This window comes from Bacillus rossius, chromosome 1, assembly GCF_032445375.1.
Source record: "Bacillus rossius redtenbacheri isolate Brsri chromosome 1, Brsri_v3, whole genome shotgun sequence".
NCBI classification, from domain to species: Eukaryota; Metazoa; Arthropoda; class Insecta; order Phasmatodea; family Bacillidae; genus Bacillus; species Bacillus rossius.
The window spans coordinates 369919129-369945844 of record NC_086330.1 but is presented as its reverse complement, the minus strand read 5'-3'; the positions used below and the strand labels follow the sequence as shown (position 1 = coordinate 369945844).

The 26716-nt window shown below is 39.8% G+C and overlaps 1 protein-coding gene across 1 annotated transcript in view; it reads left to right on the top strand.

Moving 5' to 3' along the window:
- Positions 1-26080, top strand: part of LOC134528432 (disintegrin and metalloproteinase domain-containing protein 10) — an 89471-nt gene extending 63391 nt beyond the window's left edge. Inside the window, exons 3-14 of the mRNA XM_063362040.1 lie at positions 2463-2581; positions 6495-6911; positions 7231-7371; positions 8028-8152; positions 8981-9109; positions 9636-9804; positions 11398-11567; positions 14956-15123; positions 15487-15614; positions 16749-16863; positions 18703-18837; positions 21773-26080. Coding sequence (XP_063218110.1) covers positions 2463-2581; positions 6495-6911; positions 7231-7371; positions 8028-8152; positions 8981-9109; positions 9636-9804; positions 11398-11567; positions 14956-15123; positions 15487-15614; positions 16749-16863; positions 18703-18837; positions 21773-22810 — 2854 coding nt within the window. The 3' untranslated portion in view covers positions 22811-26080. The remainder of the gene's footprint in view (positions 1-2462; positions 2582-6494; positions 6912-7230; positions 7372-8027; positions 8153-8980; positions 9110-9635; positions 9805-11397; positions 11568-14955; positions 15124-15486; positions 15615-16748; positions 16864-18702; positions 18838-21772) is intronic.
- The last annotated feature ends 636 nt before the right edge of the window (positions 26081-26716 follow it).

Sequence of the window (26716 nt, the reverse complement as noted above, 5' to 3'; positions counted from 1 at the left end):
CTGGTGAGATCGTAATTGTGTATGTCGTTAAGTTTCTTTGAATACACTAGTTTCCGATTCACGTCAGTGAACTTCACGACTCCGAAGTGTGCCAGTAGGAAGCTGGTGAGGAGTTGGTGGGGGGGGGGGGGGGGGGGCTGTGCTGTTCATATGTTCCACTGTTCGCTGTTCGCTGTTCCCGCTCGACCTGGCGCGGACAGGAGTATCGATTGTCACCTGTCCGCGCCGTGACGTCACGCCGGAGATCGTACGGGTTCGCGCTGCGGGAGTCCCTGGAGGTCTTCCCTGCGTCGCTGCAGTCAGAGCTGAAACAGCATTCCACTCGATATACCTGCAGCTGTTCCCTTTACTTCATCTGCAATTGTAATAGTTGCCTTTTATATCCGACGAGAAAAAATTGGTTCTCTGTAAAGTCGGTTTACGGACGATAGTTTAACGTGGCAACGTCATAACAAAACATTGATGAAATGATTGCATACTTTATGAATAAAATTGTATCATTTTTATTTTAATAATAAAAGAATAAATACTTGAAATTATATTATTAATCAGATTTTAAAATGCAAGAATAATGAACCTTTATTGCCCAAATTGTTGTTGTAATAAGCAATGAAAACCAAATTAACTTTTCATTTCACTTTATAAACAGTCGAGTGGAAGAGAGATAGATCGGCGCAAGCGTACAATGAGCGTAACGGGACACAGCGTAACGGGACACTTTTTCGTGCGTGCAGCCGGCGTTCATCAATTTATTAGACGTTGTCACGTCAAAAAAAACTCAACGAAACATGTACTCGACTGCAATGTCGACCGAAACGTCGGTGAATTATTCGCCTAGGACACGGCTACAACCCAGAAGCCAAGCTACTTCAGACAATGGCCGTGAAAGCCTGCGAACAGTATTACTCGACAGTTAATCTCAAACCGTCAATTTCTTTCGTTCAACCAAATATAGTCTTAGAACTAAATTATGTTTTTTTTTTTTTTTTTCCCTTCAATAAAATCGATCGCTACAAATGCATTCGAGCCATTCTGCCTTCCAAGCAGCAGATGGAAAGTGAATTGTTAAGAAGTGGAGCGCCTAATCCGGAACGAAAATACTTGAACATCAACCATCCGCGATGACGTAGAGACCTGCAAATTCGCGGATTCATTTCGTGATATGCTACAATTCAATTAATTATGCCTTAGCGCTGCTTCTACCACTGGTTCACTGTTAATCTGGAGTAATGAGGGCCAATTAGAGACCCTCACTCATAGAAGTGTCGAATCTCAGACACTCGGTCAAGACGACTCGCAAGTCAGCAGCCAATGAACAGGTGGCATTTGCCCGAGTGTACAGGGGTATGTGCAGTCTATGCTGAAGGCCATCGAAACCGCAAATTTTTCCAGTCCCTACTAATAGCTAGAGACCGGAAAAATTCGCGTATTCATTTATGGTAATATTGTTGAATGTTTCATCTTAGTGGGCAGTGCAGGAAACGTAAAACTGCTGGAAATAAGTTAATGTATGCGAGTGATCATATCGCTAACTTCATATTTTTTAGCTTTAGCGAATGTCGGTTGGTTGCCAGTAGAAATTTTTTGGTTATTTCGATTTGTTAATAAAATGGTGAAATTTAGTATGTTTGATAAGATTCATTCTTACTGCGCACGTACAAGTTCCATCCCTTTCACTCCGTATTTGTTTTGGTGAGAATCTGCCAACATCTTAAAAGCCAACCGAGAACTCTCTGTGGCCAGTTGGAGACAAGCGAGGTTGGTAGTTCTGGAAAGAAAACACCGTGTTCTGGATCGCTCCTAGAAAGGTGGTGAGTCTGCCGCGCCACTTCAGAAGGGGGAGGGGTTTCAACAAAATGTAAAAATTAAAAATTTATATATATATATATATATATATATATATATATATATATAATTCAAGATTGAGAGTTAACGTACTCATAATTTTAAACGGGATCTGTAAAAAATGGAATACCGGGTAAGGTTCCCAATGAATTTTGTTAACAATAGTATTGTAATTTTTGTCCTAGTATCAGGGAAGACACAGGCATTTCGGAACTCAACCGAACCCCCCTTTGGGGGTTATGTTCCCCCCTCCACCATCTCGTCTTCTCTACGGCCCTGCGTGCACGCAATGTCATCAACGTGTTGATGTCTGTAACAATGGTTTGGTTGAGTTACATTAGTAGTTCGCAGATAATTAGTAACAAGAGTGACTTTGTATGTTGTAAACAGTGATGGCGTTCACCCGTGGGGGGGGGGGGGGTGTTTGCGGTTTGATGTCAAAACTATGTATTATGGAACAAACATTCTTAATATATGAAAGTTTGCTGCTCATTGCATGCCCTGCAGGGCGAGACACGGGCAAGCGCCGTGTCCAGGGATGACTGGTGTGTGTTAGCCCCGGCTGTGAGCCAGCTGGCGGCGGGGACATGGCCGGTGCAGCGCGGGCGTGTGTGCAGGCAGTTCCGGCTGAGACTGCGGCCCGCGCCGGACGTGTTCGCCCAGGACGTGGTGTTCGAGAGCACCGCGGGCCCGCTCAGCTTCCCGCGCGCCGCCGCCTGCTCCGGCTCGCTCGAAGGTACCGCGCCTGTCTGCCTGTCTGCCTGTCTGCCTGCCTGCCTGCCTGCCTGCCTGCTTGCCTGCCTGCCTGCCTGCCTGCCTGCCTGCCTGCCTGCCTGCCTGCCTGCCTGCCTGCCTGCCTGTCTCCCTGTCTCCCTGTCTCCCCGTCTCACTGTCTCTGTCTTCCTAGCTCCCTGTCTTCGTATCTCCCTGAATTACGGCCTTCCTGTCTCCCTGTCTCTGTCTTCCTGTCGTCCAGTCTTCCTGGCTTTTTTTATATCTCCCTGACTTCCTATCTTCGTGTCTTCTCCCTGTCTTCATATCTCCCTGTCTTCGTATCTCCCTATATTACGGCCTCCCTGTCTTCCAGTCTCCCTGTCTTCGAGTCGCCGTTTTCTTATCGTTTAATTTTGACAATTTGCCTTCTTCAAAGCATGTTCAAAATCGAACGATGGAAATTGTTGAAACCAAGATGGCACCCTTCGGTTCCTCTCTCTCTCCCTTGATCGGCCGTCCTTGATACTTAAATTACTACATAATATACTGCATTCCAGCAAATCTGAACGTCTGGGGTTTCATTTCCCAGCCTAACTGAGGACTAGCCTGCCTCACGCCTGTTCCAGCTGATAGACATGAGAAATGGTTTTATTATGTTTTTACTCCTTCTGGACCGAAAGAAAGCACTGATGGGAACTCTTCAGTATTCAGTTTTAGCTGGTCGTTTGTGTGCCCGACTATCTTCTCCCGTATGCAGGCTACTTATTTAAACTTTTCTTTTCCGATGATATATTTTGTCTTTTATTTTTGCGGCACTTCCATATATGATAGTAAAATATTTCATTGCACGTGTGTGTGATTTGGAAACGTGTTTGTTGAGAGTCAGTCATACTTGGGCACACTGACATTAATTCTTTCAACGGTCCATAGATATATGGAGAAGGTAAAAATATTATGGAATAAAGATTTGAAATACGTACAAAAATGAAGGTGCTACTAAATAAAAATATGAAACAACAGTGAATTACATATATCACCCAGTTACTTAAGCTCATGTCTAATAAGTACGTTAATGGCGGGTAAGTGAATGAAGCTAGTATGTAATAAAACATGATCAGTGACGTCCTAGCCGGCTCAGGACGTGCAGACCATAGAGAAGGGAAGGTGCAGACATCCGGGCAGCTGCTAGCACTCTTCGTTGCCAACTTAGCGCGCACAACTTCCCCCGCGCCGCGTTAATGTAACACCAGCTCGTAAATCTCGGCCGGCGCGGCGAGGGGTTTGCCGTCGGAAGAGCCTGGCTGGGGGGCTCTCACTAGCGTTTCAACCGCGGTACGGCGCGGATATATGACGTCGTGTGCACAGAAGGCTACGATTGCCCCTTTTTTTTTATCGCCCGTATAACTTTTTCACGCATTAAACTATCGCACAGTTTTAAATTCATTATTATTAGGGCCTTGTCACACACAAATATTTGTCTCCAGTATATTTGTCAATAGAGTTGGAGGGGAAGTATTGGACGGAAAATGGCTTTCAATTTTCTCCATAAAATAAATTTTGACAGATAACCTCAAATAATTTTTTAATCATGTCACACTGGCAAAGTTTATTTATGGTCTGAGCTCTTTCAAACTTTTCATTTTAATATCAATTTTTTTTAAAATTAAATAATTATAGTTAATAAATTATAATAAAAAGTAAAAATTTGTGCATTGTTAACATTTTTTAACATGTATAAATTAGCGTGTTGCGTCGTTGTGTTGTTACGTTACTTGCGTAGTTTATAGGCCTAAACCCGACCCCAATATTCAAACGGGCCAGCCAGTTGTTGATTCGCGGGAGAATTTGATGTGCAAAAACATCAATATGACAAAATAAGACAAAAAAATTGTGAGGGACGGGAAAATAATATTTTAATGTGCGGTATTGATTTAAATTAAAAAAATTGCATGTCAAGGGGGAGTGTTGGTTTATACTAACTATTGCAGTGCGCTTAAAAATATTAGGCCTTAAACCTAATACTTTAGAAATATATTTAAAACTCGTTTAACAATACTGCAGTATAATATAACTTGAGTAGTATGATTTGGTATGTCCGGTGCCAGGCTTCAGGCTGTGGTGCCTGTAGTACCGACCGCCATCTTGGATTGTGACGTCACGGCGGCCATATTGAATGACCTTGACCACGGCTGCCATTTTTGATCTGCCATCTTGGATCCGCCATTTTGGATGACGTCATTTTGTTTTCTCGAATATTCCGGCATTTTGAATTATGATGTCACCGTTGCAATTTCCATTACGGCCGCCATCTTGAAAATCTTTATTTATTATTTTAATGGAAAAAAATTAAAATTCATTTAAAAAATTCAATAAAATTTTTATAAAAAAATATTTTAAAAACATACATTTAAGACTTGTAATAATAACTCTGAACGCATTAAATATCAGTGCAGCAGGTGTTTAAGCAAGTTTATACACTATGGAACATTAAAACGACACCTCAGGAATTGTGATAGACTGGATGTACATTCATCAGAATCAAGCTGTATATTTTGTAACAAAACATTAGCAAATATTCAAAGTGCAAAACAACATGAAATATATCACTGTCCTTTTAATGAAATCGATAATTCGTCTTTGTGTGAAAATTGTGGTGTACCAATATGTCGACCTGATAAACTGAATAGAAATTTACAATCATGTAAAGGACTTACTTCGTACAATATGAAGACTGTTTGAATCGAGAAATCCTCAAGACTTTAGTAATTTGTCTATGTTTTTTTTTGTACTTGTATAAGTGTAGAATTTATGTAATTGATTTTTTTAAAGAACATGTGTTATTATTTTCTCAAACCTGTCACTTTTGTGGTAATTTTTTTTAAATTAAAGTTGTTTTTGTATCACCCAGGGATCGAACCAAGTATCGATTCAACATGTAAAGTAATGTGTGATTTTTTCGGTGTGTTATGGAATTTTCCCCGAATTTCTAGGTCAATAAATAAAAATTTCCCAGATGATGGACCTAACGGCTTACTGGAGGCTGGTAGTATAGGATTTTAAGCCTCCTTAAGAATTTTGAACATGATTTATTGAAATTATTATATTTACATAAAATTACAATGTTTTGCATCGGCCAGGTAACGAACCAAGGACAGGAATCGATCGAATCAATCAGTATATTGATTACAAATTTATTAAATTAATTTTGGAAATGTTCCCGAATCTCTAGCATTAAAATTACAAATGTTTAAGATGGCGGACATGACATCATGCTAACTGACAATATATATGCTATGAACAAAGCGGTGGGGAGTCAGTCTGCCGGTAGCCACCATGAGGGAAGGATCGGTCGCCAATTTTATTTTTTGCCCTCACCGGGTTCGAACCGAGGACTTCGAGCTCCATGTCTTAAATGTATGTTTTTTTAAATATTTAGTTAAAATTTTATTATTTGAACTTTTTTATAAATTTTAAACATTTTTTCATTAAAATCGGATAATAAATAAAGATTTTCAAGATAGCGGCCGTAACGGAAATTGCAACGGTGAAGTCATAATTCAAAATGGCTGAAAACAAAACGTCGGAATGTTCGAGAAAACAAAATGACGTGTCCAAGATGGCGGTCGGCACCACAGGCACCACAGCCTGAAGCCTGGCGCCGTTCATACCAAAACAGACTATTAACTTGTTTTATTACGTATAACAGCCGTATAAATCAGCAACAACCGTTTATTAAATTTAAATAAGAAATAAGACCAACGACCTATGTCTTTGAAAAACCTTAGTTTTTAGTTGCATAATGTGCTGTTTTAAAGCGGATAGTAAGTAAGGTTGAATTTGTAAAACTGTGTGATGTGGGAAGTGGAGGGCTAGAGCCCACGCCGGGCTTCATGCAGTGTGGGGTCATGCGTGGAGCGGGGCCGGGGGCTGTGCAGACGACGACCAGGCGGCCGTGGAGGGCGTGCTGACGGCGGACGGCCTGTTCGACGGCGCCGTGGCCACGGCGGGAGAGCTGTACTACGTGGAGCCGGCGCGCCGCTACGGGGACCTGGGGCGGGCCGTGCACTCGGTGGTGTACCGCGCCTCGGACGTGCGCGCGCCCCCTGGGGCCCCGCTGCTGCACGAGCCCGACGAGCCCTACGACGCCGTGGTCGCCCCGGGGGCGCGCCCCACGCCCGCCTCCTGGCGCCAGCACGTGCAGCGGCGCGCCGTCGTCGACCCCAGCAAGACCACGTGCATGCTGTACCTGCAGGCCGACCACCTGTTCCACCGCAAGTACGGCAGCGAGGAGGCGTGCATCGAGGTGATGACCCGCCACGTGCAGCGCGTCAACGCCATCTACAAGAGCACGGGTGAGTCCAGTCAGCCTCTATCCTCTAGTCCTAGCTGCCGCAGCACCACACCATTACATTGTTGCTGTAATGTATTCAGTACATTGGGGGTAGAGCCACTTTTCCCGCTGTTTGATTTTAAATTACTTCTATTAGTTGGTGGGAAGTACAAGTTTTTTTTTTAGTATTTCGCCTGAGTCCAAATCCAGGCATGTAGATGTTTCCTCACAGGAAAGAGAATTAGCGAGGAAAAAAATACAATTGCACCTTGTACGTACATCTTGCCACCAGAAACAGCAGTGGCCATACGTGTATGAATGCTGTTTGTGGCTGAGTGCAGATTTCAACCAAGACGGGAAGCCGGACAACATCAGCTTCATGATCAAGCGCATCAAAGTGCACACGGAGGACGCCCTGCAGGATCCCACGTACCGCTTCCCGCTCAACTACGGCGTCGAGAAGTTCCTGGAGCTCTTCTCAGGTACATGCCTCGCTCCGCACTATGTTGGTCATGTAGGTTCCGCAGTGCGCTGTTGTCCCCATAATATGAACTACTTCTGATTAGTATTATTGAATTTGAAATAAGTCATGACAATTCACTTACATCAGAATAATGTCGTTCTTTACTCATTGCTTAGGATATAACAAACATATTTTACAAATTTATTATTATATCAAATTATATATTCATAAGTAATTTGTTTGCTATTCCAGATATTTTTAGTAATTCACAACCAATTATAAAATAATTTTTAAGAGACCAAATTGTTTCATATCAAGCATGTAAACCATTACTATATATAATCTTACATATGTTCAGGGGTTATGTAAGTAGGTATAGTAAATTTTTATGTTATTTTTAATCAATAATTGTAGAAGGGTTTTGATGTGTATACTTGTCCATTGTCCATTGTGTTTGCCCTTATTTTTTTGTGTTTTGTATTGTCTACATATGTATGTATTAGTTGATTGTTTTTATGTCATGCACACCCAAAATTGTTTTTCGACTGTTGGTGTGCATGATACAAATTGTAAATAAAAAAATTATTGTTCTTTTTTAATAATAATTTTTTTAAATTTATTTCTTTGAACTTGATGTTGGTGGGTTAAATAACGAAAGCACTGTGCAACTTGCAGAGGAAGACTACGATGCGTTCTGCCTGGCCTATATGTTCACGTACCGGGACTTCGAGATGGGTACCTTGGGGCTGGCGTGGACTGGAGATCTGAAGAATGCCGGCGGCGTTTGCGAGAAGAACGGGGTGAGGGCTTCACCAGTCTCGACTTTCTAATTGAGTGTGTAGAAACAAAACTATAGTTAACATTGGGAAATAAGAGTGTATCCTGTAGAGAAGTAGCACACCACTTGCCCATTTGACCGGCAAGTGGCTGCTGGCTGACGATGTGGCAGCTATAGGTACCGCCTTCAACTGTATCCACATCTGGGGACCATACTGAGGATGTATGCTGTAACTCCTTTTAAATTAGAATTTCAAAAGGCAACCTTCGTAACAAAAATTGTTAATCAGTGAAATAGTGAAACATTTGTTTTTGGAGTGTATCATCTTTTTGAATTTTAATCTAATAAATTTTTTTGCTCTTTTATTGCTCTTCTAGTTTGAAGTACCTGTAGCCGTACTGGGGTTGGGCATGGCCCATCAGATGAAATAACTTTCAAAGTTCAAACATTTTTTTGGAGGAATTGTCCCGAGAAATATGTCGTACTGTCGTACCAGAGGTGATGGGGATACCATCTTTTATAGTTTTGAATCTGGAATCATAAAATGCATAAAAATATAAATAAAGTGATATGTATCATAAAAAATAACAATAAAAATATAATTTCAAAATATTCAAATTATAAAGTATTAACAGAAGAAATGATATTGAAGTAAATAAATAAGTACGTATATGTTTTATTTTAAGTATTTTCAATGCAGAGGGCATTGAAATGCTAAGGCAATCTCTGAGCACCAATGTGAATGCGCTGGCGAGGGTATACTGAACAGTAACAGCATAGGCTATTGACTGACTGGGTTTCCCTCGAGGGAGAAGTGGCGAGGTCGATGCGAGGGGTGTCGTGTTGGCAGCACTACCGCGGGAGCATGAAGAGCCTGAACACGGGCATCGTGACGCTGCTCAACTACGGCAAGCACGTCCCGCCGGCCGTGTCCCACGTCACGCTCGCCCACGAGATAGGACACAACTTCGGCTCGCCGGTGAGTCCCGCACGCCCGTCACGGCAGCTCGCTCTGGTAATGATACATGCGTATGTTTACATGTTATGATTACATGAGTCAGAATGACGCAGTTGTAAGGCACTGGACTTGAGTTCCAGACAACACAGGTTCTGGTCCCTGACGTTGGTTTCCTGTGGTTCCCCGAAATGTCTCCAGGCAAGGCAGGCATGGTCACGGTGGACCACTTGGCTCTCGCCGTCTGCATTGTGTCCCATCTCTGCTGGTGGGACGTTGAGCCTAATCAAAATTAGAAATGAATAAAACTGGCATTTCAAATTTCGATAATTTTCAGATGCAAAAAAAAAAATGTTACTAATTTCTTGATTAAGTTAAAATTACTCATTAAATTTCCTAAGGTTAATCGACTGGAAACTTGAACACTGGTGCGTGCTCATGACACGATCATGCCCGTTGGTACGAAGGCAGGAATGGCACCGCAGAGTGATGAAGCGGACTGCCGCGAGGAGACATGACGTGACGTGTGGCTTGTGGTGCCGTGTCGCAGCACGACCCCGAGCAGTGCACGCCCGGGGGCGAGGACGGCAACTTCATCATGTTCGCGCGGGCCACGTCCGGGGACAAGAAGAACAACAACAAGTTCTCCCAGTGCAGCTTGAACAGCATCAACCCCGTGCTGAACGTGAAGGCGCGCAGCACCAAGGGCTGTTTCACAGGTACCGCCTCCTGACGCTGCTTCCTTCTGGCTTCCACGGCCAGAGGGGTCGTGCGTCCGTAATTAATATCTAACATCCAGCTGAACTTGGCAGTTTGTATCGTAAAAAAAACTAGCACCGAATTATTGTAGGCATTGGGGATTCAGTGATCATGGCCCTATTCTTAACACTGTTGGAATAATTCTACTAGAGGAATGACTGAAATTCAATAGAAATTTGCTAAACCTTATTTTTGAACACTCGCTACCGGAATTATGTATTGGATTACTTCACAAAGGTCGGAATTATTCCACGGAATCGCGATTCCGCTAGAGATTTGAGAGTTTGTTGTTTTTCTTAACTTTGATTTGTAGAAAATGGAGGCTCTGTCGGGTTTCTGTGATACTTTAAAATGGTTTAGATGTTTGGTTAAGTTAGGTTAGCTTCATTTAAATTTTGTAAAATATTGTGGATCACTTTAAGTTACCTAGCTACATTTAAAACCTGCAATAACTTATTCACTTCGTTATATTATGTGATGTAAATTAAGATAAAAATATGCAATGATATACTGTAGTAGGTAGGCCTATCACCAAGTTGTAGGTTATTTTATTGAAATTTAATTTAATCCCAAAGAAAACAAAAACATTATTATTATATAATCTCATAAGCAATGAGTACCATTCCAGCATTTAATATTTGTGTGTTCGTGAGAAATAACTTGTAATTGAACTACAATTTAAAGTCTAAGAATATTTATTTGTTTCTGTGATTGGCAATGTCAAACAGTTTCTTAAAAATTAACTAATAATTAATATTATATTTGCAATTTTTTGTTGCTTTACATTTTATCTAGGTACTGTACATGATAATAATGGAAATTTTCGATGTGTAGATATTTTATATGTATTTGTTAATTCTGTTTTGTGATAAGTACTATTACATAGTTTCCCTATAACGTAATTCATTTTTCACACTGAATATTGCACAAAATATGTCATGCTTTGAGTTGGTAGGCTTATACATATAGTCTATTCAAATTCATTCGTAAAAATGTATACCTATCCTGAGATTTAAATACACTCAAAATGAGTCCAGTTGTATATGAATTTCGTTCAATTACAATTGATTGTGAAAGTAAAGGTTGTCCTTTTCACCCCTGCCTATCTCGCAGACCTAGCCAACATTCCTGCAATGCAGGTAGACAGACACGTGTAGAAAAATATCCTTGGAAACAACATACTCCAATAAAAACCCACACTAGTATTATTGAATTAAATATTGACAAACAAGAGTCAACAATTTTTTTTATATAATTTGATTGGCTCTGTTAAGCGTACAGCACATAATTTAATAGAATGACTTGTTACTGATAGTCGCAGGCCAATAATATCTCCTGGAAAAATAGATAGTATTTAGCATTGAATTATTATTATTATTATTATTATTATTATTATTATTATTATTATTATTAGTTAGAATGACTGCAACTTTAATAATAAATACTGTCAATAGAAAACTCAGCAATCAGTGAAATAAAAAATAATTATTAAAAGTAATTACGGTGAAAGATGTTAGCGTCGGCACGGCAAGTAAGCGACAGCGTGGTTGCAGAGCCGCAGGCGTCGCTGTGTGGCAACGGCGTGGTGGAGCCGGGGGAGGAGTGCGACTGTGGCTGGGAGGAGGACTGCCGCGACTCCTGCTGCTACCCCCAGAGGAAGCACGCGGCCCCCGACGAGCCGCCCTGCCGCCTCACCCCCAACAGCGTCTGCAGTCCCTCGCAGGTCGGGCCTCCTCCCTTCCATCATTGTTGCCATTCAAACTGTGTTCATGACAACGTCATTGGAACAATTATAAAGCTTACAAAGAATTGTTAACTTGTAAATCTGGAAAAAAAAAACCTGAAAAATTTCAGTTCGAGCACTCAAAAACATAAAATATATTCTTAATAAGTTGGATATAAAATAGGATTATTTACATTTTTCTGTATTTAAAGTATGTATTATTTTCGAGATCATTGCATTTTGTGTTGTTCTAGTTCACCTTACATTCAACATTGTCGTATATTCAAAAGCTTATTATATTTCGTATCATTATTTATTAATTTTTTTTTTCAATATCATAGTATATTCTAGATTGTCTTACCTTTTAAGGTATGATACTAACATCAAAAAATTATAAACCAGGAGTCACAACGTGTGTTCATCCATGATTACCGACCAATATTGAATGACATTGACAACAGTGAAATTTAATCAGACACCTGACTATGACTTTGAATGAAATATAAGCCAGTAAAGTACTGGGATTGATTGATTGATTACCAACAGTGGCTGAATGTAACTCTACCAAGAGATCCTTAAGTTTAAGAATACAGATAATTTTTTCGTAGGTTTGAAATAAAGAAAAAATTAATAAGATTGGAATCTGTGTATTTAAAAAAACTTACATCAAAACAAGGGGTTTTGACTGTTATGATTCCATTCTCAACATGAGCCACTTCCTAATTAGCTTGCTGTTCCAGGCGTTGCGACAGCTCACCCTGCATCACCGAAACTAACTCACCGCCTTCACCGAAATATCACAAATGTTTCCAAAACTTTGTGCTCGAGGGGACAATGTATCCCTTCCCCCGCCCCCAATTCCTTTCCCCCCCCCAATTCCTTCTCCCCCCAATTCCTTCTCCCCCCCAATTCCTTCTTCCCCCCCCCAATTCCTTCTCCCCCCCAAATTCTTTCTCCCCCCCTCAATTCCTTCTCCCCCCCCCCCCCCCATCTTGCACCAGCACCATGGTGATCCTGTAGCACTTTCTACATACAGAAACTTTAAATGGTTTCACTGCTCTGAGCTTTTTGAAGTTACACTTCTTTAGGCGCGTTATGAAAAAAATTATGAGTGAATTTTTACAATGCGCATGCACCATGCAGCAAAATTTTCACAGGATGTATAAAAGGCTACATATAAATAAAAATTATGTGCATGTGCTTTTAAACTTATACTTTAGTGATTTATATTGAATACTGGTCCATATAATTGAAAACCGTTATTTATTTTTAATATTAGTGATATAAATTGTGTAATCAAGTGTATTTGTATAAGATAGGTTATGTTCCCATATGTATAATTTATTTGCATTATCTACTTAACAAAATTCTTAATACTACTGACTGACAACACAGCTTAAACGTAGAACCATGTAATTTTCCACAGGAGTTCTTTATATAACATATGTGAGCACTAAGAAAGGATTTTTAAAAAATTATCTCCTAAGGGGGGTGAAAAGGGGTCGTAAAGTTTTTGAGATAATTAATTTTATCTCCGAATCTAATCAAGTATAAGATTGGGTACCCAAGAATAAGCATACGAAAGCTACCAACCACAATTTATATATTTTCCTTATTGCAACCCCTAAGGGGTAAAAATGGTTTTATTTAATGTAATTAATTATATCACTGAATCTAAACAAGTATAAGAAATTATATTGGGTACCAATTATAAACACAGAAATACTACCAACCACAATTGTACCATTTTGTGAAATTCAACCCCTAAAGAGGTTAACAAAAGGTAAATATTGTTTTAGAAAAACAATGATATCTCCGAAGCTAATCAAGCATAAGAATATATATTAGGTACCAAGATTAAGCATACGAAATCTACCAACAACAATTTTACCATTTTGTGAAATTCAACCCTAAAAGTTCGAAAAGCATTAAATATGATTTCAATATAATTTATTATATCTCCAAATCTAATCAAGTATAATTAAAGATATTGGGTACCGATAATAAACAACTGCTAACAACAATTTTGTGAAATTCAACCTCTAAAGGGGAAATACTGTTTTTAGTTCATTAATTATATCTCAGAATCTAATTAAGCATAAAAAAAATGTTAGGATACCAAGAATAAGCACACAAAAGCTACCAACCAATAGTTTTCTTTTTTTGTGTAATTCAACCATTAAGGGGTGAAAAATGGGTAAATATGGTTTCAATATAATTAATTATATCTCTGAATCTAATAAAGCATAAGCATACGTACTACTACAATTTTACTATTTTGTGAAATTCAACCCCTAAGGGTTAAAGAAGGAGTGAATATGTTTTTAAAATAATCTTTAGTAATTATAAAATAGGACCGTCATTGACTGCACCCCTTTTACCGGTGACCCTAAAGATTTGAATTTTGGAGCAAAGATTACATTGTCTTTACCTTCTGCATCTCCTGGTGATGTCTTTTACATTTTAATTCTTTACTCACTTTCAGATCTTAGTAATCTACCAACGCAGGTTGCGGGGTTGCTAGAGATCAAAAATTTCCCATCTTTCTAGTATATGTCCTACAGACTTCAAACTATCCAGTGATGTTACTTGTATTAAATAGCCATCAACCTGAGAACGGGGTTTTCTGAAAATCAGCTCCAAGGGGTGTTTAGCCCAGACAATGCCAGGTACTTCAGCTAGTACTTAATTATAAATTATTACATTATTATTTAAAATTAATAATTTAGAACAAACAGTCAGATATTTATTGATTTTCATTGTTAATTAAAATTTATCTAGATTATTTTACTAAATTAAATAATTAATTTTATACTAATGTTTATATTAATTTTGAATACTCAGTATTTATTTAAATTTAATTTAAATTGATTGAATTTATACTTTACCTACCATATTTATAATATCAGTCCAGTTCTTTTAATATTTTATTTCTATTAATTAATTGCATCAATAATTGAAGTTAGTTTTTTTCATGCCAATAGGTATAACTTCTAACACGCGTACATAAGTACATGTAGCCCTTTTTTTTATTTATTATTTATTTATTTATTTTAAAAAAATAATGCTGTGTCATTGGAGACCACTTCATGTTTGGTGCGGTACTGATTTTTCTTTGTTGCTCTGCAAATTGGTAACAATAATGAACCATTATTATTATTTTATTTTTTTTATTTGAGTTTTTCATAGTCTGATGTTGTAAATAGAGTATTGATTGACAATGGTGGGGTTAAACAGTGAAATGTTTTTTTTTTTTTAAATTGAATTATATAGAAGTTTCATCTTGATAAATAAAGTTGTATTAAACTTAAAGGTACCGTATCGCAAACATAAGCAGATGGTTGCTACTATAAATATGGTACCGTCAATGGCGTGTTGTGTCGCGCAGGGTCCGTGCTGCACGGCCGAGTGCCAGCTGAGGTTCGGCGACAAGTGCCGCGACGACAACGGCTGCCGAGATGCGAGCTTCTGCGACGGGCGCGGCCCGCAGTGCCCGCCCTCCGTCAACAAGCCCAACAAGACGGTGTGCAACCAGGAGTTCGTCTGCTTCATGGGGGTGAGCCAGTCGCAGCGTGCGTTCAGGACTACCCAACCCTAGTCGCAGTACTGATGATAGTGCATAGTTTTTTTTAAACACATATTCGTATAATGCAAGTGTTAGCTTTCAAGGTGGGTTTGATATTTTAAGAAGTGATACGAATTTTGCCAGCAGCTGTGAGATGCACACCCTACGTTTGTGGCATTGGTAGATGTGTTTATTCCAGGAATATGACTAAGCAAACACTTTACACATGAATTTTAATTTTCTAATTTATGTTAATGATGTATCAGAGCATGGCGTGAAGGTGTGCTGGAACTGTGTAAGGGAGCACCATGAACACGTGACATGGGGCGGAGGTGACGTGCTGCCGTGTTGCAGGAGTGCACGGGCTCCATCTGCCTGGCGTACGGGCTGGAGTCGTGCCAGTGCATCCCGGCGCCTGAGGACTCCAAGACGAAGGCGTGCGAGCTGTGCTGCAAGCTGCCCGGCGAGGGACAGCCGTGCATGTGAGTCGCGCCGCCCGGCCACTTGGCTGCCTCGCCTCCGCTTCACGAGTCCTCGCCAAACAGTGTTATCCCGTACGAGCGTTATTCGGGACTACGGTGGAGGGGGAGGGGTGGTTGTACTGTGTTTAATGCTACAATAATTTCACAAGAATAAATTTTAAGATTAATTCAAGCTAGAAAAAGTTTGTTTCTCTAGCTCAGGACAAGCAAGCTTGCCTGAAGTCATTCTACGAACGCTCAGTTTGTAGCGTGCTCTCTCAAAGCAAAGTACGTAAGTGGCTTGATCGGAGCTTACATCAAACTGGCCCTGGAACACATTAACGCTGCTAGCTGGGTACAAGCCCTGCAGTGAACAATTATGCAATGCGTTAAGTGTTTCGCGTCTTTCCCGAGCGCTACAGGGATGTGAAGATTTGACATGAACTCACATAAACACAGGAAGCCAACCTAGATTACACTGTTAATCATAATATATAATTGAACATGGCTTTCTCGTTGATAGTTGTTCATTTTATACTTTTCTTTTTGCTTTCTTGATTTTCTCCTTGATTGTTTTCTTCTATGATATTTATCTCAATATTTCACAATAATTACCTTTTTTTTTTTAATTCTGTTTTTGTGAGATTTCATGCCAAATCCTAAGTTTTGTCTTTCATACTTAATAAGAATGCATTGGCGTATAAATAAATCTTCTTTTATATCATGTAGTTTTACTTAAAATTAAAAATGCAGAAAAATATATGTGCAAATGTTATTTTTTTAAGTATTAGTACCTACTTGTGATAATTATTCAACATATCCTTTCCAAATAATGGGAGAGCATTTGTACTTGTGAACTACATACCTGTATTTATTTACATACAGTTATTGTTTGCTACTTTCAGAAGCTTTTAGACAATGTCCACCTTCTAATGTTATTTCTCCCACAGCCCTTCCTACCTTTCTCTCGCTCTATCTCGTTCTCTTTATGTCTTCACTTCTAGCCTCACCCCACGTCTTTCAGTCTTCATTTCTTATCGCACTGTCGTACATCTTTTCATGTCTAAAGTTCTCAACTCTTGCACGTGCAGCGATGTGATGTATTTGCACCCGGACCCTCGTCATGCGCTGTAATGCACGTGACCATGTCTGCAGGTCCTCGTTCGCCTGGAACGCTGCCCCCTTCGACATCCCGGACATGTTCTCCAAGCCCGGGACGCCCTGCAACAACTACAACGGCTACTGCGACGTCTTCCAGAAGTGTCGCGAGGTACGTGGCACAGGATTCCCGCCCGGAGAGCGGTGGTCGCCGGCTCGACGCCCGGTGCTGCGCGGTGCCGTGTGGCCGTGCCGGGCGAGCACTGGGCGGGACATCACCTGGGGCAGTGGGTACCTCGGGCTTCCCCCTCGCATACCTGCTGCAGGGATCAGTGGAGTACACAGACGGAGCGTTAACCTCCTGAACAAAGTGAAGCCACAGTTTTATGTCATGGCCAGTTTCGATTAACTTGGTAAGACTGTCACACAGCAAGGTGCTCAGTCAGGCCTTGTACGACTGGGCGTGTCCTGCAGTTCCAGCTGTTGCTCTCGGCTGCCAGGTCACATCACTATGCTGTGGTGTTTTAGTTCAGTCAGAGTTGAGTGTTAGCGTCATTTTTCATTCCAGGGCAGTCTTTCCAATTTTCTAGTGGTTTACTTTATCTAAATTATTTTTTTGAATTAAGACCAACACTCATCTGCATTTTTGTTTCTTATGACAACTTATGTATATTGCACTGTATATAAATTTTTATTTGGTATTCCCGTTAAATATATATTGACCTCAATAATCTGGAAAAATCGCTAATCCGACATGTCCGTGGTTCCTAACTTTCTGTATTAAAGACGTTTCCCCTTACTTCACTTGTAAATGCGTAGCATCCTGCCTGTGCAGAACGGCTGATGTGTACATAAACAAACGGCAGTGTCTGACTTTGCTCTCGCCCTGAAACAGGCATAATGCTTTATCTGTGTACTTGCCAAAAAGAGCGACTACATGGTGTGCGAGTCATCAGACACTCTAGCGCCCTCCCACCCACCACCTCGGAGACTGCTCTTGCTTGCAGGAGTGTTTCACGACAGCAAAATCCTCATAAGAAGTTCTCACTTAAGAAGTTTTCCTGCTTAATATATGTAAACCATTTGAACTTAACCCATAAGAGTGATGTATTTTGAATGTTTTAACAATTTTATTTTTTTCTGTTTTATAAGTTTAAAGCTATATCACAATGATATGTTGCTTCTGCCAATTTTTTATCCATCCGTCAAAAGCATTCATGGCATTAACTTTTATAAATGAAATTTTAACCTCCAAAATATTAGCGAGGTATTGCCGACAACATTTACTATCTTAAAAGGTTTAGCAGTTTATTTGTTTAGCTGCTTCCATTAAATGTTTTTAACAATAATTTGAACATATTTTAAAGTTTGATGTTTGATAACAAAAATTGACAGAGAGATAGGAGTGTAATTAATCACGTGTGGTAAAACTGAAATTATATTACTAGATATCAAGGCCAAAAAAATTTGAGTTCAATGATTTATAAATTTTAAGCTTCATGATCATCAATCTTATCTACAAACAATAGAAATTGTCACCATTTTTTAAGGCCTGTAATCTGTTGGCAGCATCCAAATGAGAAAGGATTTGAGTGGCGTGCGGATCATCGTGAATTTCTCGGCTTTTTGACGGACAGACGGGTGACAACGAACACAATGGACCATTGATATTCCAGGGAGCATGGTGGCAAAAGTGGTCAGAAACTCGACTCCAGAGGTGTCCGTGTTTGACTCCGCGGCGGGGTCGAAACCCAGTGCTCTCAAAGCGAGAAAACGTGGCAGACATTGCTGTAAGCCAGTGGTTTTCTCAGGATTCTCCTGTTTTCCCACCTATTCATGCTCCGTCCTCATCTCGTCACCCCTTGTCATCTCTACGGACCTCATCAGTGAGACGTTGTGCCTATTCATTCGTTCATTCAAAATTTTTGGTTCCCTCGAGAAATGTGTTGGCGGTTTAGCTGTGTTGTGTTGTGGGAGAGCGTGTTTGTAACGTGGCCAGTGTGTGTGTCAGGTGGACCCGTCGGGACCGCTGGCGACGCTGCGCAAGCTCCTCTTGTCGGACGAGAGCATCGCGTCGTTCAAGCTCTGGGTCAGCGAGCACTGGTACGCCGTGATGTTCATCGTGTTCGGCCTCATATTCGTTTTGGTGAGTTGCAGTCGTCACTGGATTAAATAAACATTTACCATTACAGTTGTTTAAACCTTGAAATGCAAGTTAAAACTTGTAATTTTACTACTTATATGTTTGTTATTATCAATTTTCTTTTTAATAAGCAATACACAACTAAAAAATAATTTTATCTAGATAGTTTTTGTTGTATTTGATTCTTGTCACCTTTTTTGGTTTGTTATTTATAGCCCTTTGCAGTTAACTTACACTCTGCAATTCTACACCCTTCACTGATACGATGTGACAAATATTTTACACTGCATAGACATTTATTTGAGATATGCTGAAGTTATTTTTATTTGTTTAGTGATTTTTTTTGTATAGAAATACAAAAAATATTTATGTATAACCATGATCAACATGAGATCAATATTTTATGTTGCTAATGAGGGCTGGTGAAGATGCAGATGAATACAGAGTTAAAATATTCTTAGACAAACTAGGATGGATGAAATTGTATTTTAACTGCCATTGCTAAAAAGGAAAGTTAAAAGTATTGCCTCAATAATATTAGTTTGTATGTCTCAATTTTTTTATTAGGCTTATGTACAGGATAACTAAATGGAATGTGTTTGTTTTTAGCATATACCACCCATTTGTTTCAAACATAAACGTAAGTTCCAGCATAGCTCCATCAATAACGCAAGTAACATAGGTTCCCATTGTATTACATTGGCTCCAAACCTGATGTAACAGTTGTTAAAATTGTGCTTTATGGCCTGTAGTCAGATCTGCAGTGTAGGACTTCCTGTAAGTCATTATTTATTGTGTGTACTCAACCATAGGACATATACAGATATTGGTAAACCAGAATAACCACACAACTTTTTTTAAGCTTTACATTTTTATGCTCTTTTTGGAATTCTTGTTAGGGTATTAAGGTAGGTACAGTAATTGTTCTGTATCGGTTATCCAAGTTTATCCCTGATCCTGTGGTACATGGTGCTTCAGGTTTTAATTTAATACATACATCAAAAGATTCCTTCACATAACTAGTGATACAACAATGAATTTTGATCTGAAGTTGAATATAAAAAAATTATTTAGTATTCAACTTATGATCATAATTTATTGTTATGCCCAGGATCTTTTGCCATTGGGATCAAAGAATAAAATTGAATACGTGATATGGTACAGTTACCTTAAGGTATTATACTATGTGTATTTTAACTGTATGCAAATTGTTTTTGACAACAGTATCCAGCTGTTATACGTTCATGTGTACATTCTTTGAATGGTTCTTGCTATCGGGTAGATTGAGTTAATGTTTTTTAGTCACATACCATTGTTGATTATAGTGTAGTTCATAAGAAACCTCAAAAATAGACAAAAAATATATATATATATAAAATATGCAAGCACACAGAAAACAAGCCAAAATCAGCCATGTAAAAGTTACAAAATATAGACAGGACAGAAAATTCCATAAAAGGATTTAGTCAGAAAAATAATGTCACACAGACGGACACAGTGTGCTGATGATGAGACAGTTACAACAAGAACATTAAATAAAGAAAAAAATCTGCCGTGGACAACACACTGACAATGGCACTCTTAAGACAACACAGTTGCAAAGTTTCGGGAACTGAGATCTAGTCCCGCCCTCAGACACAAACAGGCTGTTTTTACATGAAAGCCTTTAATTTTATCCAGAATTTGATAGATGGGCTGCTAATAAATCAACTAAATTTTACTGGAAAAAAAACATTAATAATTATAAAATATTCTAACTTTTAATAATAAATGTCAAAAAAAAGGGGAAAGATATCAACACTTTAATAACTCTTACGTACATATTAGTTTAAGTGTAATTTATTGTGTGCATAAATTGATTACAAATGTCATATATTTTACTTGTGTTAGTTATTGTGTAAATGTAAGCCTGTACTTTATGACTCATGTCAGAGAAGCATAGTTCAAAACAACAGTATGAGCTGCAGTTTTCTTCACCGGCTTGTTAGCAGACACTATAAGTGAAACTCAACGAACATATTCTGCACGACTGATAGCTGCGAGGGAATGTAAACTTGTGGTAAACCCCTCGCTAGAGACTGCTATTCGAGAGAAAGCCGTGCTGGCATTCCCTCATGCTAGACACAAGCTAATTGGCAAATGTAGATATTGTATTGTAAATATGAACTAGAGTGTACAGTGACAACTCACTAATACCAACCTCATTGACACAAGCACTCATTTATGCCCAAAAAAAAAAATATGGTTCCAGTACTTCAAAATGTAGGCAGCAAGTACTCAAGCAGAGGATTTGTTGCGTTTTGATTCTTTCTGTGTAGCCAGTTGACTTGCTTAGTGTGTTTGTGTAGAATAGTGCATAGTAGTTTCCAAGAGTAAACATGTTCGAACTGTGCTTTAGTTGGGCAGACAGTGCTCTGTACTGTGAGAACCTCCGTTGGAGGCAGCTTGCTGGTTGACTGGCTGTCCACATAGCATTGAATACCGAGTACTGTCACAGTAATTAATTGAAATACTAATTGAAAGCCAAAGTGGTAATTAATTATTTTCTTGGTTAATTGACTGGTTTTAATCCTCTTCTAATGTCTAGTAAAATTATTGTATTCCAGTGTTAATAACAGAAATATTGTTTGAAAAAATTTTCAAACACTCAGGAAAATGTATTTTTGATATCTAGGACTTTTTTTTTAATTATAATTATACTTCAGACGTTTTCAGCAGCCTGCTTCATGTCTACATCATGCATATAGGCTCCACACTGACCATATTATTTCCTAAATGATATGTGTGCAAGAAAAGTGTCAGGAATAAGAAGTAGCTTGATTTTCTTAACATAAATATGAGATAAGGTTTCAAAAACAATAATTATTTCACATATTAATTTTTTTTTAGTATCGGAAACTACAGTTGTTTGAATGTGAGGACGGCGACTGTGTTGCAGGTGCTGAGCGCAAAGCTGTTCTCGAAGCGGCCGAACCCCAAGCTGAAGTCCATCACGATCATCCACAGCTCGACAACGGAGACGGTGCGACTGCCCCCTGATGGGGAGAGTGGCCAGGTGACGGTCCACCCCGCCGCCGTGCGCTCCAAGCTGCCGCTCAAGCACAAGGTGCGCGAGGCACGCGAGAAACACCGCCTGCACAGACAGCGCGCCAAGGCCAAGGACGGCGCCGCGGGGCCCGCCCCCAGCAAGCCGGCCAAGAGGAAGAGGAAGAAGAAGGCGGTGGGCGACGCAGGTGCGGCCGCGCCCAAGAAGCCGGCGGTGGCGAGCGAGACCGCGCTCAAGCGCAAGCTGCAGAAGTCGAAGCAGCAGCTGCGCGTCAAGAAGCAGAAGAAGGAGGTGATAGACTACAGCGCGGCTCAGGGGCGAGGCTCGGACAAGCCGGGCGAGGTGCCGGTGGACGCCGCAGAGACCGACCCCGTCGGCAAGGTGAAGAACTGGCTGTTGAGCTCACAGCAGCCGGCGTCCGTCGTCAAGTCCAAGTCGACCCCCACGGGGCTGTCCAAGCCCGTGGTCACCACGCACGCCCCCCGGGGCCAGACGGACATCCCCAAGTCTCACAGCGCCGGCAACATCCTGCTGTCCGGCAAGACTGCCCCCGCGAGCAAGGACGGCAGCAAGGTCAAGCTGCAGGTCGTGTACAAGCCTCCGTTCAAGTTCAGTCTCAAGCTGCGCAAGCCAGACAAGACGGGGAACACTTCGACGGCCGTGGTGACGGACAAGAACGATCACCGCAACTTCGTGGAAGTGCGTAAGAAACCGGCGGGCCGAGCGAGCGGGGCACGCGCCGCGATACTGACCACCTCCAGGGACCACAGACGAACTCGAGCGAAGCCCCGTGCCGTCGAGACGCCCGCGACGGCCTCCGTCCCGCCTCCCGCGCCCGAGCCGCCGGACGTCGACTCCAACGCTCACACGGTCCCGTCCGACCTCGAGGTGCTGCTGTCCGAGAGCGAGTTCCTGTTCTCGGACGCGTGACGAAGGGCACTCGACCCCGTCCGCCCAGCGTGTCTGCTTCCGGCCCTCTTCCGTTACATCGGCTCTTTGTCGTTCCTCTGTCCTGCGTGAACCTGCGGTAGACGCACCTCGTTCTTTGTCATGTGCCAAATACGAACAGTTTCCAGCAGCCATAGCTGTGTAAATAGAGCTTTAAAAAAATTGAAAAAGTATTTTGGCCAAATCAGAATGTAATTTGGTCATAACATAGTAGAATTTGACGAGTTAGTATGAGGTTGTAATAAATGTAGACTTTAACAGAATAACTGCCCACTGTAACCTTTGAAACAATTCTTCTCAGGAGTTTCACTTGTTAAGTAATTCAGCTAGTGGTCTGTGTTTCGAGTATTATTTTATATGCTACTTTTAAGGCTGTGTATATAGTCACACCCCCTGGTAGTTTAGTTCTAGTGGCGACTAGTGCTTCAGTGATGAGGCAACTCACCATTTCACTACAACTGAAATCAGTTGATTTAAGCTTTATCCTTGATGCGTGTTCAACTCGAGGATACATGTTCAACACTGAAACATAAAACAGGTCAAGTACACCAAAAGTCATGTGACAAGTTTTGCACGGGCCAGTAGTAAAGAGTCATCATGAACCCACAGAATAGTAAACGGAAGGCAGGAATGAACTTTGGACGATGGCATTAACATTGTATTTGCTGGTGTGCAAGAAAATGAATCAGTATAAATAGATATTCCAGCTGTACAAATCGAGCTGCAGTGGTTGTTCTAGTCTTCCAGAATGCTTTCTATCACTTCTCTACTCTCCTGACCTGCAGTTTTTGTTTTGATCAGGTGTGGTCAGTGAGGCGTCTATATTACTTCACGACTCACATTTTACAGATTCCAAAAATAATCATCAGCCAATACTGATTCAATTCATCAATTAATTATTGGTAATTAATGATAATTATATACACTGATATCAAATAAATTTTAATAACAATGATGTTGGGTCTATATAGATGAGAACTAGCAGAATTTTATTTTTGTGGTGAAAAAGTTGATTAAAAAAATGGGAGAATCAGAAAGGGGAGGGTGAATATTTTTATGATCCTTTCTTTAAATAAAACACAATAATCTTCTTTCACTTTGACTATCGCAAGTCTAAATTTTATTTTTAATGAGAAGAATAGTACGAAGAATTGATGTAGGATCATGTGAGTGTTGGGTGGAGGGGGGGGGGTGTTTATTGGCCAATAACTGCCGCGGAGACAATTCACAGTTTAAGGTGCCGCTCCTCAGGTAGTCAGGATAAGGTTACAAAATTAAGAAGAGCAGATCAGCAGTCTTCAATAAAACTTGGTTCTGTGCCTTGAATCTATAAATGAACTGTGGATTGCACTTGCTGAGGTAGCGATGTCATGCTTGTTTCTCGCAGTAGTCGCCACTAGAGGTCTGGATAGCCTCAGGGACACTGGAAATGGTCGGCAACAGATCTACAGTGGAGCACATTGGTGCCTTGCTTATTTGTGTTGCACAAGTGGTCAAGATTTGGTTAGTTCTGATCTGATCATCTTCTTATCTTTGTTCTTTGATGATACTCATAATACCTACGAAAAATGAGCTTGTAAAAGTGCAGTTCATCATATTGTCATTACTAACATTGGCTTACTGAAACTCAATTCTCACTCTCACATACCTTTGTACAGTAACCTACTTTGCAAGGATGTGATTTACCAATGAAACGTCATTTAGATTTAATAAGTAAGTTTATGGTAAGTATCAAAGCTAAAATGCACTGTTTGATGAATTGCATAAGCTGTGATGTTAAGGTCAGTTTGATCTAAATAAATGCCTAAGGTAACTAACAGATTTAATAGAATAAGGTTTAATACCTTGTTCGTCAAAATAGCTTCGCAAATAACTCATTTTTTTAACCAATTTTGAAAGAGAAAAATGGTTTCTGTGAGTCATCCTTAAAAGATAGACATATGCTATCACTGACTTTTCTGTAAGCCTTTTTAAGACCTACAATTTTGTAGTTCATTAATTTGATGTATAAGTCAGCATAAGCCATGTAAGTACTCTAATAGCATCTTTTTACAACTTAATTACAAAACATCAAGATTTCTCTACTATCTTCAAATTTAACATGAATCTATTAGGCACATAAACCTTCCGGGAGAAATTCTTGAAATGATAGTATAAACTGTATCATAATCCATTGTGTAGTTTAGACAGACAGACATCCAGACGAACACAAATAGCAGCTTTTTTTTATACTATTTAAAGTGAAAGGTGGAAACATTTCATGTAGTTTTCTCATTTTCATTGAGGAGCTTAAAAAAGTTCTTAACCTTAATGGCATTTTGTAAAATGTGTGCCAAACCATTTTCAGGGTCCTTGCAGTTATTTATTTATGAAAACTGAAATAATAAAGTGTGATCTTAACTAGTTAAGTCTAAATATCATCTTCCTGCAGTCTACAAATTACTTTGTTTACAAAGTTAGAAACTGTTACAATTTTTGTAGATTGTTAATTATAATTAATTTATTCATACATTCCAGTGATGTCATTTACTTCGGAAAATGATTGTGATAATTTATGAAATTTTGTTGGTATATTAACATATATTAGAAAAATGTAGTTTTTATATTTAATCTTCATTTTTTATCAAATGCTGTTTTGGAAGTGTTAAATTTTTATATTGACTGATAATGCTTTGTTTTTATTTGTACTTAAAGAAGTATTAATTTAATCACTAGAAACTGTAGCAAAATATATGTGAAATAATGTTAAGTATTTATGTGGTGTAGTCGTGATATCCTTGGTATGTTTACTTTACGAAAATATTGGCCTCTATTTTAGTGATATTTGTTGAAACATTGTCAGCAGCAATGCCAGTGCTTTGTTTCAGGCCTACTTGCACACTTTTGTTCACTTCAGCTCTGGCGACAGTATGTTGTTGTTGCCGTGAAGATATTAGCAACAGACAGTGATTTGTGAACGTACCTTTTTACTTACATCTGCGACCTGAGTCCTTCACTCTGATTGCTGTGAAGAAACTGCGTCGGAACTGTACATTGCTGTCGTCCACAGAACAAAAGTGGTAATTATTTTGTCGCCTAGCTTGGAAATCAAACGGAAACTCAATTCCAAATCCTGCCAAAGCCACATGAAGCCTTCCTGCGTTCAGTGCTCGGGATCGACCGAGCACCGACCGAAAAAAAAAAAAAAAGAACTTATCTTTGAAGCTGTTTTTTCTAACTTATTTTGCTAGAAGAATAAAATTTTCTACCATGCTTTTTGCTCATTTTCCACGTGTTGAACCGACCCAGCGCGGATGGAAGGAACTGTCGGCCCGACCCTGCGGGGAGTCTCCGCCGCCCGTGTGCGACGTCTCAACTGACTGTACATAACGCCAGTTCTCTTTTATACACATTTAAACTATTTTACAGATCTGTACCTGGTCGCTATGATTCTCCTGTGCGCAAGTCTCGGGGATGGAAGTGGTCTGCTAGCGAGGTGTGGCAAGACCTGTTAATTTTATTTCAGTTGATGAAAAATTTTTGATGGATTTACTGGGACATAAAAGCTGGGCTTAAGACCAGTGTAAACAAACATGTTACAGTTGTAACTGTGATTAATAAAAAAAAAGGCACAAATTCTATTTGTTGAGATTTAATTATAACTTGTGTAATAAAATAATTTGATCTTACAAATTTTTTTAATGACAGAATTTAACTACAAAAATCTGTCCCCTTTGTGTGTGAACGAATTCTGTTTGGAATTGTATTTTCGTATTTCAAAACATAATGTAGCATACCAGCATACGTTATTCCTCGTTGCCTGGTAATAAAAACTGAATTTATATCCAGATTAGACCGGCTTGCCTTCTGAATACATATTAGGTTTTCCTTTTTATGAATTAATTCTTG